Raw genomic sequence first — 11,807 nt, 5'->3', positions numbered from 1 at the left:
AACCCTTTCGGATTTGATTGTAACGCTCTCAAACCTCCTACCTTGATCCTGACGATGATAGATATCAAATGGCTACTATCGCATAAAACTTTTGGAGAACTATTGGGCACGAAGTCTGACTATATTAAGGCCTATGAGTCAACAGTGTAACGGGCCCATATTTCTGGTCCCAGTTTCTCGCAACTGCTCAGGATGTTCAGATGCTCACAATTGCGCATTGTGTGATATACAAGTAAGCCAAGAACAATATATTGCAAGAAAATTTAGTAAAGATTCACTATAAAAAAAGCACATCAGTACCGATTCAAAAACACAATCAGTACCGATTTTTAAATCAACACTAATTACTCGGCACAAAAACACCATCAGTGCCGGATCTGAAACCGGCACTATCTTTTACTGTCAGTTCGTAGCTCCAACCGGCAGTAAAAAAGTTTCAGAGTCAAAAATAAACGAGCTAGCTCGAGAACTCTCGAGCCGGCTCGGTTGCCGCTCCTATCGTTGACAGTGCTCCCGCCGCCACCACCACATGCTCAAATCGAACACATCTCATCTATATAAGACATCTTACAATCAAATTCAATACAACAACTCCGCAATTGATTTAGCTCGTCCATACAACACATCTCACAATCAAATTAATACAACATCGATCAGAGCAAATTGCAGAGACAAGAACATAGTGCATAGACGCAGACCTCTTACTAGATTAATCAAGGAGCAAGAATCTGTCACCGTCATTTCATGATATATGTGTTCCCTAAGATAGAAGAATTACTTGAGAATAGACCTGCAAGCCACCACATGCCCGACGACCGCCGCACCGTCCGCTCGCGTGCGTGCGCCTGTCGCCCGGGCCATGGACGAGCTCGTCGTGGTGGACCCCAGTGCCGCGGATGAGCTCGCCATGGATGAGCTCGTCGTGGTGGATGTTGCTACTATCGAAGTTGCCATACAGGAAGATGGCTCGGATCAGGTAGTGGGTCCTCGTCTTGACGCCTAGCGTGTAGCAGTACTTATTGGTGCCACCATCCGCTGTCGAGGGGAAGTAGCGCACCGTGGAGTACTGCGTGCGCTTCTCCGACAGCACCTAGATGGTGGTCATGGCACAGAAGGGGAACCAACCGGCGGTGCCTATCCACATCAGCCCGAGCTAGTCTGTGTAGTTTGCAGACCCATCACAGTCAATGCTCACGAAGCGTGCATATCGACAGAGAGAGAGGGAGAGGGAGAGAAGAGGGGATCGATTTGGTGAGGCTGTTGTCGCTCTATGGACGTGACTGTGAGGAAATAGATAAGACTCTGGACGTGAGGATCGAGCCGACGTAGCCAAAATTGGATTGAAGACCAAATTTGGGTCCAGACATATTAGTGCCGGTTGGTGGCTTCAATCAGCACTGAAAATGACTATCAGTATCAGTGCCCATTCCAGCTATGAACCGACACTGATAGTCATTTTCGATGCCGATTCTTAGCGGCTTACTACTTTTTCGCGCACGAGAGATTAAGAATCAGCATTGATACATCTTCAGTAACGATTTTTGCATAATCGGTATTGATATGGCGCTACTTATGACATGTTCTATAGTAATAATCATTACAGACCTCAGCATGGAAACCGTTTTAACTCACAAATGGTTCATGACCTCAAACTTACAACGATCCAGCTGACCAACCTAAAGGAACACCACTTGCTACGCTTGCCCTAAAAGGTAATATCGTCCTTGCCATGGCACTCATCCTTCCGGTTATCAACAACAGCCCCTCCTTCATAGTCATCTCCATACGCTGAAGTAAATTTAAGCAAGGTTGAGTACTTGGTACTTAACAAGCCACACAAGAGTATAGCAAAGTGCACGATAAGCTATATAGGAACCGACAACGTACATATTTTCGAAGAAAATATTTAGCAAAAGTATTTTACTTGCTTTCCTTGAATTTTCTTGGACTTTTCAGAGGTTCATGCTATTTATTTGATTTTCCTTGAAGTGTTTCCCAACTGAGAAGCCATAATTTCTTTTTTGTTCTTAAGATCATTTAGATCCCAGTATCGGCCATGATCCATTCCTTACTGCATTTTTTATTTTTGTATTTCCTTCTTTTAAAATTTAATAAAATTAGACATCAGTTTGAAAAATTTGCAAAAATAGACGTCGGTTTTTAAAAATTGCAAAAATAAACGTCTATCATCTATTGGAAGAGTAACAGGTTGATGTGATATACCAGGGTGACACTAGTTTAATGTGGTGCCAGGTCAATGTGTCCAACTAGGTTTGTATGTTCCAAATGAGCGTTGTGTGAGGGAGGCCGGGCATGGCCCGTATATAAAGGAAAGGTTGTTGCTAGTTACAAGGGCGATAACTTTTTTAGTGCTATTATTACTATAAAATTATTTGAGAAACTAAGTTAAAATGTATCTTGGTTTACTTGTGATGAGTGATTGACATTGTTAAAATGTATCTTGGCACCATCGCGAAGCTTGTATCGAGGCGAAGCTTACATGTACTCGATGATAGGTAGGAGTGTACTACAAGAGAGAGGTATATTGCGAAAAAGCTAGGAAACTTATGGGTCAAATTTCCTAAGCCTATAAATAGAGGGGTAGTGCTATGAAAGAGTTTAAACCAACCACTTAACTTCCCTTGTGCCACCTATTTGAGAGCTTAGAGTTAGGATTTTAGAGGAGAGAATAATCAATGCTTAGTTTATATAATATGTGAGAGTTTTGAGAGATAAATCTTTGTAATCCACCTAAAATAGTGTTGACCTCTTTGAATAATGAAGTTTATATTTTTGCATATGCTTGAATTCCCCTCCTTCTAGTTTCACTCTATTGGTTCCCTTGTAAGGTTGTAATTTTTTCTGTTTCTGGCTTTTATTTTAGATTTGGTTTTTGGGCTGAAATTTTAGGACCTTATGAGGTCATTTTTCTTGTTGCTAGAGGTATAAAATTCGCATATACACGTTTATGTGATAGGATCTTGAATTCCCTTGCCTCTAAACAAACAACTTGGAGAGTTTCATTACTCGGTGTTCATCTTTTCTTATTTTTTGCAAGTTGTGATCTTTTGAGTGCTAAGACATATGGATTGATCTTAAATGGAACCTATGGTTTATATACCAGCCGTAGAGTAGTGTTATCTCGATTTTCTCTTGTTAAAACTTCTCTCTATTTGTTACTTTCGCTTGAGTTTTGAGGTGCGTTGGGTGATCCAAATAGGAGAAGGCCATCGACTTCGCAAGAAATTTTTTAAGATAAGATATCATCAATTTTCATATAAGGAACTATCTTTGGTAATATATAGTCATTTTCAGAGACGGTTCACATAAAAAATCGTCTCTAAAAATGACCTTTTACATAGGGGTTTTTTATGTGAATCACTTGCGATAATCATCACATTTTCAGGGGTGGTTTCTTTCCTTATGTGAATCGCTTGTGATAATCGTTACTTTTTCAGAGGTGGTTCACATAAGAAACCACATCTGTAAATGATATTTTACACAGGTAATTCATATAAAGAACTGAATGTGGTAATTATTTCACATAAAGAATTGAATGTGGTAATTATTAAATTTTTAAAGATGATTCACATAAAAAATTGTTTGTGAAAATTTGTTTTTATAGGTGACTCGAAACCGCAGGAGTCTCCCACTAACTACTCACGTAGTTTTTCAAATAAGCCTCCTATGGAATGATACTATAGATATCTAAAAAAATAGTTTTTTTATAGTGCCCCCTCCCCTCTAATGAGGGGCAGGTTGACATGGCACCCACCATGGCTGTTCATTTCTTACTTTAGTCATTCGGCCATATGGCTCACCACTTGTCGTTTATTGGAAGAATGACAGGTACTGATATTTAGTTTTTTAAATTTTTTAAACAGATGTCTAATTTTACTAAATTTGAAAAATAGAAATAAAAATAAAAAATTGCTTCTCCATTCTCTTCAGAGCTGCGACTGGCCCAACCTGTCAGCAAGCCACGAAGCGCGCACCCGTGCCGGCGTCCGTTGCTACCGCCTGTCAACGCGATGTTCAACAACTAGTCATGTCATTTATGTTGTGGCTTAATGGGGATTGAAGACGAATGATTGTATCTTTTTTTCTTTCGTTTATAATGGTACGGAATTTGTAGAATTATTGATACCATTTTTTCTTTTGGCATTGCAATAGCAATATTTAAACCTAAGGTGTCTCCGGTGTTAGTATGATAAGGATGCATAATTATTTATTATATATTACTATGAGTACAATATATCTGTAAAGGATATCCTCGGCACACGTCTTTTACTCAATTTGATATGGTTTGTAATTATCATGGAGTAATTAAGGCATGTGATATTATATCCAATACATAATCCTATTCAATAAGAAAACTAACATCGTATTTGGTAAGGTTTTCCTTAGATGTTCAAGTGAACTATAATTTGGAAAAGTTACGCTCGGAGATATTCGACTAGGGTACTACTCCCTCGTCATGACTATTAACGAAGGGGAAGGGGGTACGCCCAACACAAGCTGACAAACACCTTCCAACATCGAAGAACACAAGGCAACTCACTACTTTCAGGAATTCTGAAGTCACGAAACCCTAGAGCAAGCCTAGTCATGTAGTAATCAAAGACACTTAACGAAGATCCATAGTAAGAATAGAATCATCCAATTAGGACTTTCATGAACTGGAACACAGAAAATTTGTCTGAGCCTTAGGACTAAATCCACATACCCCTAGGTGTAATATTTGTTTATGAGATTAATCAAGGTAAAATATAATATAAGGTTATTACCCTAACAAATGCATGAATCTGTATAAAAAATAATGTCTCCGCCTTTGATACACAGCCTGTGACTACCCGGTACCCCTACTTATTAGATAACCTTTTAGCAGTAGATTTACTAATCATCCACATAGTGTATAAGGTACTTAAAATTAATAGTGTTGTAGCAAGGGTAGCAGATTCTAATCCTGTTCAAATTTCTCCTTGTTCAACAATTTCTTGGTATACTTGCAATTTTCAAAGCATTTAACCAATGGTGCAACGGTCACGAACAAATCACAGCCGGCAGTAAAACTAAGTCGCAGCTGGAAGCTTGCTATCGAAATTCACCATCCGTTAAGATAATCGTCATTCCTAGAGCAGTTGATTTCAGAACAGCGTGTGCAGATTCTTCATGGTCTCAACAAAGAACGCATCATGTGTTGTAGACTTGTAGTTGGAATGAAACCACCAGCATCATGAACCGTAGAAGATTCAACTGTGTAAGCAATAGAAACCAACCAACCAGCATTCATTCTCCCTTATGCACACACAAAATAAAGCCACGTAGTTCGCCCTAGAGTATAGAGAAACAATACATATATCTATATATGATTAACCAGCACAAACCCCCCCTGGACTAATCAACAATTAACAGACTCGCGACATGCCTCGAACCATCGTCACATCTGGAACAAGTTTTAAATTTCGTACTATGATATTTCCAACTATTTTTTGGCACGTCAAAAAAACTCGCATTAGACGATGTAATCGATTCCCTGCATGTTCACGAGTCGGAAGACGACGAGCACTAGTAGTTTATGAGTAGAAACTGTATGTCTTGGCGTCCATGATTATCTGCCGAAGTCCTCCGATCGGCGACAGGATCATCAGCAGCACCCCAAGAACAATGCAGATCTGAAGAGCATGGAGAACACGGAAAGTTATTAGAGGAAGACAGGTTAAGCAGAGACATTCTATTGCAGAAAGAAAGCAAGTGGCTGGATAACTATTGAGTTCTTACCCAGTTGGCGAACCATGAGAGGCCGAACCTTTTGGGCTTGTAGATTGCAAGCCACATGACGCAGGGAAGCTGGCAGGAAGAAGCAAGATTTGATCAGCTCTCAAGTTACATTACTAGGACTTAGATTATATAGCAGCGTTTGTTGTTAGAATACAGAAAGTATTTAATTTGCAGGTTTTATGACTTTGCAAGAACTCAAAATGTGACATTGCTTAACGGAAGCGAAATGGATAGATGGATCGACGAGAGCTTACGAAATAAGTTGTCGGCGCGAAGGCGAATCCACCAAAGAAACCGAGCAATCCACCAAAGAAGGGGAAGGTAATGGCTACGAACATTGTGAAGGCTGCACATGTTCCATCTCATCAGTCTTGTTTGTTCAGAGTTCAGACTGAAGAGTTCAGTTCAGTTCAGAGAGAGAGAGAGAGAGGCATTACCAACATAGACGGTCCGGGTAATCAGACGGAGCGTCAGGCCTGGAGGGAAATGGAGCTTCTTCACCAGCACCGTCTCTAGCATGTCGAACACCGGCATCGCGTAAATCTGAGCAGACAACGTTCACTTTTCAGTTTACATTACTAGAATATATACAAATTGTAATACTATAAAAGTATCGTAATGACAAGAAGTCCAGAGATGAAAACTCCGATAATCTTAAGCATAGTACGATTAAAGTTTAAAATGCTTTGCCGCACAAATTGTAAAGCGTCAACTAAAAAAGAACGGAATGAGTGTGCAGTTGTGCACCTGGTAGCTGCCAATCACATGGATGACGACCATCATGTTGGCCGTGGCGATGAGCCACTTCGGATTGTTGAGGGTGATGAGGATGTTGTCATCGACAATGTTGCCGAAGGCCCAGTACCCGACAAGCGAGACGGGGAAGTAGCAGAGGGCAACGACGATGTAGGCGACGACGACACCCTTCCACATGGGCTTCTTGGACGGCTTCTCCGGCGTCGACGGGATGGTGGCCTGGATCTCAAGCACCACGTTGTGCCCCGCGTACGCGAACGCCACATCCCCCAGTGCCCCGAAGAAGCCGAACACCTTCCCCGGCGTCGTCGTTGCCCGAAGATGGTAGTCCACGTTCGGCAACTTCCCCTTGTCCACCGACGCGCCCCACGCGATCGTTGAGTAACTGCCATCAGTGTTCAAGTCAGTGATCACTCTAGCTATAGTTCTCAGAAATTTGCCGTATTTTGCCACAGTGCAACTGAGTAACAGAGAGAAATGGTACCTGAGCGACATGACGGCGGCAGCCAGGGAGACGCCAGAGATGGAGTTGAGGTTGGGGAGCTGGGAGAGCACGAAGTGGACGGAGGCGAAGATCATGATGAAGTAGGTGGTCTTGATGCTTTTGCACTTGTCGTCGCAAATCACGTCGTGGAACTTCTTCAGGGATTTGCCGCCGGTGACCATGTACACGATGTTCACGCCCACCTCGACAACCAGCTGCTGCGGCACCACGATCCATAGCCCCAGCTTCTCGCCGAACGCGTGCTGCCCCAGCTCGTGGTACCGGTCGAAACGTTTGCCCGGCACCATCTCGTGCATCTCCACCATCTGCCACAGCGTGTACAGCGTGATGATCCATGATAAGACCAGCACTGCGATGCCGGGACCCCTGCAAATTGTCATCGGAAAATCATCAAGAAGATTACTCTTTATGATAAACGTGACGGTACAAGATGGCTGAATTTATCAGCGTAGAACTGATGGTAGTTGCCATGGCAGAAATTAAGATGGCACACACGTACCAGCCGAGCTCAGACATGGCGTAGGGAAGGCTGAGCACGCCGGCACCAACCATGGCGGTGACATTGTGGAAGGCGGAGTACCACCACTTGGCGTTCCTCGACGAGGTGATCGGGAGCCAGTCGTCGATCGCCTTCTCCTTTGCGCTCCTTTCATCGGCCTGAGAGTTTTTCCCGTTGTTGTTGTTAGCTGGCAAAGACATTTGATGGATTCTGATGGATCGCTCACAAAGCTGAAAGCGCCAAGGAACAAAGAACACCATACAAGGAATGGTGCCAAGTAGGCAGCAGGTAGATAGACAGATATTACTTAGTACTGACAGACATTATATTTGACTTTCCATGCAAAGATTATTCGATTAATTTAAATACTTCTTGACAGTGAACGAGCATTACAGTTGTAGCTATCTAAATTCTCTGAATTTCACAATTTAACTTCGTACGGTAAAAATAATTTTTGTGGGTAAAATGGAACATGATAATCCGTAGAACCAACGTTATCCCATAGAGCCATGTTGCCGGTGGACAAAGTGACAGGTCAGTGGCAGGAATTTTCAACTCGATTAAAGTGGATATTTGAAATTTGAATGTTTAGTGACATCAACCACTACCGATTTGTTTTCTCCTCTGCAGTTGACTAGTCACATGGCCTGGTTGCCAAAGTCATCAAGATCATCAGATACTTATTAACGCCACCTCAAGACAAGATTTTTCTACAAGCATGTTACCTAACAACTCTAGTATAGTTTTATATAAAAAAAAATAAGGTGCATAACTATCTGCTGAAGAAGAAGACATAAATCCAGGCTGATACAAATTACCAAGTTGTGTTTTAAACAAGACACCAAAGCTAAGGCTGAGGATGATACCAACTTGCTTGTCAATTGCGAGGTAGCAGTATATCCTACTAACCTGCTCCAAACCCAATACTAAACATCTTGTCCTGGGAGCTTGTGGTGATCATCTGATCTATTTGGGATTATGTATGTGTCATGGGCATCACGTGAATAATTAATTATGCTTGACCCCTCGTTAACTAGGATTGGGGCTCTCGATGAGCCGAGCTCAAGCGAGCCTGGCAGGACAAGCTCGAGCTCGAGCAAGCATTTGTTGCCAATCGAACCTAGTTCAACTCAACTCAAGTAGGCTTGTTGATAATTAAACTCGGCGCGAGCTCGGCTTGGCTCGTTTAGGCTCACGAGCTTTGAGGCGGACTCGAGCTCGGCTCGAATCTTAAACAAGCCGATCTCAAATCAAGCTTTTAGCGAGTCGAGTTCCAATAGCTTGTGAGCCTAAAGCTTTTTTAATACCCTAACTTGGATCGTTTCATGGCAGCAGCTGGCCAAACCCGTGATTCGAATGCAAGCAAGAGTTTGATACTAGCATTAGTTCTCTTAGACCCGTTAGAACTTTGGGCGAGAGGAAACATCCATACTCTCTGGATTGGACGGCTATGAAATTCCTACGAGAACGAGAAACATGCGTCGCAAACGGGGCCTTAAAACGTGGTTTGCAGTGAACGGTAGTCCATAGAAAGGGACCATATGACAAGAAAAGGATCATCTACCATCCAAACGAGCAAGACAAGAATTTCGTTGTAAAATTCAAAGTGAAAGCTATTGCCGGTCTTGGACGTTAGAGTGAAATATACAGATAGAAGGAATCAACAGTGTACTGGAAGTACGAAGATGGGTTCGTACTTCATAGCCAAGGCCGGCGTGTGGACCATGCAACAAGGACAACTAGAGACCAAAAGGACTAAAAACTCTTTTTTTTCTAGTTAACAGTTTATTTAACTAGTAAATGGAAAATAAATTTCCGCAGAAGCAGATACAGACTGGAAGAAATAAATTGCTGTAAAAGGTCACTAGAGACTGGAAAATAAATTGAAACGAACAGACTGGAAAGTAAATTGGTATGAACACTTGCCGCAGATTTGTAAATGAGGTAATATTATTACAGTTCAAGAACAGAGAGGTAACAGATAATATTTTTTAATAAAAAAATCCACAATTAAGGCAAAGTATCACAATTCACACCGATCCTATGAATCTGGTATTTAATAGATACTCCTCCATTTGTGTTCTCTCCTTCTTTTGTCAATAAAAAACAACAAAAAATAAGAAAAAGAGAGTTCTGATTCACATGTATCAGATGAACAAGCATGGGTAGATGCTTTGCACTTAGGGTGGGGTGCCCCACTAGAGTAGACGCCGGCGGATCGGAGGAATCCTCCATGCGAAAGGCGTCCAAAAGACAACTTTTTCTCGTGTATCTGAATCTGAGTGCCGAGTGCGTGTCCCCCCCTTTTTTCATCAACTGAAGATGATATGGCTCTGTCCATTTCAAGCTCCATGCTCCTCGCAACTCGACAACTCTGAACCTTTGATCTTTTGCTGGTTGCCCCCAAAAAGTTTTGTAGTAAGGATGTATGCATTGTAACTATCGAAATGTCTTCGGACAAGAGATCATCTTTTTGAATTTACTAGCTAGCTGGTGTGTTCTTATTCAGACGGATCAACAAGAATGGGTGAAATTAAATGACTTCTTTTGGGGGGGGGGGGGGGGGGGATAGACGCCATGGCCGGCGAAGCATGATCAAGAAACTAGACTGAAAATATCAGAGAATACGAGAGAGAGAGAGAGAGAGAGAGAGTTTGGGTATGTTGGTGGACGTACCTTGGCAGGAGGGTAGTTCTCCTGTGCCTGCGTCCCCATGGCGGCGCCGGATGTCACAGAGGCTTCAACAATGGAGGCCGTGCGAGAGAAGGTGGGGCCGAGAGAGGAGAAAGAAAAGGGGGGAGATAGAGCCACGAGAGGAGAGGCGAAGAGGCAGGCCGGCTCGTCTACTTTATAGAGCAGAGGAATGGGATGGGAGGGCAGGGCGCTGAGCTGGGAGCGTATCGCCTCCCTTCACTGCGATTAGTGAACGCGGGGGTGGTTGAACGTTGACTCCATGGCAGCAAATGCGGAGGGCGACCGGGGGGGGGGGGGGATCGATCTCGGGGGTTGCCGGACCCATGGATCCCAATCGGATGATCCATATGGGGTCTGCTTACTCTCTCCTTCTCTTTCGTTAGACCTCGAGGGGGAGTTGGTCAAGCCACCTCAGACAAGGGCGACTCACCTCAGACAAGGGCGACAAGGGCGAATTCAGTAGGGGCAAGGGCGGCCTCTGAAATTTTTTACTGTTTAGCTCTTTTAAAAAAACTTATTTTATAAATAGATCTTCTGAGAAAAAATATTCAGAAATAAACCCTTTTCATGATAACATGTCCTTTGGCGTTGTAGGTTCATTGCATGGCGCAACTATTTTTGGCATCGTGCATTGCCACGTAGGATATCCGATGGATGTCCTCGACTGACGTGGTCTAACATGGCGTCATAGGTCAATGGCACGGCACTACGACCTCTAACACCGTGCTACGGGACTACATAATCGGATCCACTTCTTTCCCCTGCTCTTCGTTTCCGTCTCCATCGACCCTTCTTTGTTTCCCTCTCCACTCACACACGCGAGGCTCCTCCAGGTCACATCACCACCGCCATCGGTCACCTCCAGCAGCCTTGCCGCTGCCCGACTCTAGTAGGGTCGCCATTGCCCGTCTCCAGTAGGCTCGTCGTTAGACACCTCCCGCAAGTCCGCCAACGCCTAGAGTCGCCGTTGCCCGTCTCCAGTAGGCTTGTCGTTAGACACCTCCCGCAAGTCCGCCAACGCCTGACTCTAGCAGGCTCGCCATCACCTAATTCCAAGAAGGCCAACTCCAAGGAAAGCCACCGCGCCTCTGCTCCTCTCCCCGTCAGTGACATCTTTTCTTGGAGGGTTCGTAAAATAAGTTTTTAAAAAGGGCTAAAAGGTAAAAAAAATTCACCACTAATCCTTCAACATTTTTTGGTGTATGGTCGAAGATTTTGTAATCTGAGATAGAAGAAATAAGTAAGAATGAGCAGCTCATTCGTGAATGAGCGCAATTAAAGGAAATTTTTAGAAGCACTAATAATGATAAATGAGCGCAATTAAAGAAGATTTTTAGAAGCACTAATAATTATATAATCTTAAAACGCTTCCAAGAGATGAAAATTCGAATAATAGTATTTTCTCTATAGTGTTATATTGTATTTTCTTTCTTATTATTTTTTAGTATATATGAATTCGTGTGAAAAAATAGTTATAGTTATATTTAGTCCATTTTCCTCAAGTTAGCACTTACAAATAAGCCCCTTTACTTTAATTATTGGCTTCGCCACTAGGGGCATAGACACCTGTTG

At 42.9% G+C, this 11,807-nt stretch overlaps 1 protein-coding gene across 1 annotated transcript; it reads right to left on the bottom strand.

Annotated features, from left to right (window-relative positions):
* Positions 1-5,261: 5,261 nt before the first annotated feature.
* LOC133895574 (lysine histidine transporter 2-like) lies at positions 5,262-10,377 on the bottom strand. The gene is made up of 8 exons (XM_062335999.1): positions 10,218-10,377; positions 7,542-7,699; positions 7,022-7,408; positions 6,529-6,922; positions 6,219-6,324; positions 6,036-6,127; positions 5,782-5,850; positions 5,262-5,675 (listed from the first exon to the last, which is right to left on the bottom strand). The coding sequence occupies exons 1-8, from the start codon at positions 10,254-10,256 to the stop codon at positions 5,577-5,579; spliced, it is 1,344 nt and encodes a 447-aa protein (XP_062191983.1). The 5' UTR covers positions 10,257-10,377; the 3' UTR covers positions 5,262-5,576.
* Positions 10,378-11,807: the final 1,430 nt, after the last annotated feature.

The sequence above is a fragment of the Phragmites australis genome, chromosome 16, assembly GCF_958298935.1.
Source record: "Phragmites australis chromosome 16, lpPhrAust1.1, whole genome shotgun sequence".
Lineage (NCBI taxonomy): Eukaryota > Viridiplantae > Streptophyta > Magnoliopsida > Poales > Poaceae > Phragmites > Phragmites australis.
This window is presented reverse-complemented; position numbering and strand designations above follow the sequence as displayed.

Coding starts and splice junctions, on each gene's coding strand:
- LOC133895574 (XM_062335999.1), bottom strand. CDS start 10,256: ATGGGGACGCAGGCACAGGAGAACTACCCTCCTGCCAAG. Junction 6,128..6,218: donor TACCCGGACCGTCTATGTTG/GTAATGCCTCTC, acceptor GAACATGTGCAG/CCTTCACAATGTTCGTAGCC. Junction 5,851..6,035: donor TCGCGCCGACAACTTATTTC/GTAAGCTCTCGT, acceptor TCTTCCTGCCAG/CTTCCCTGCGTCATGTGGCT.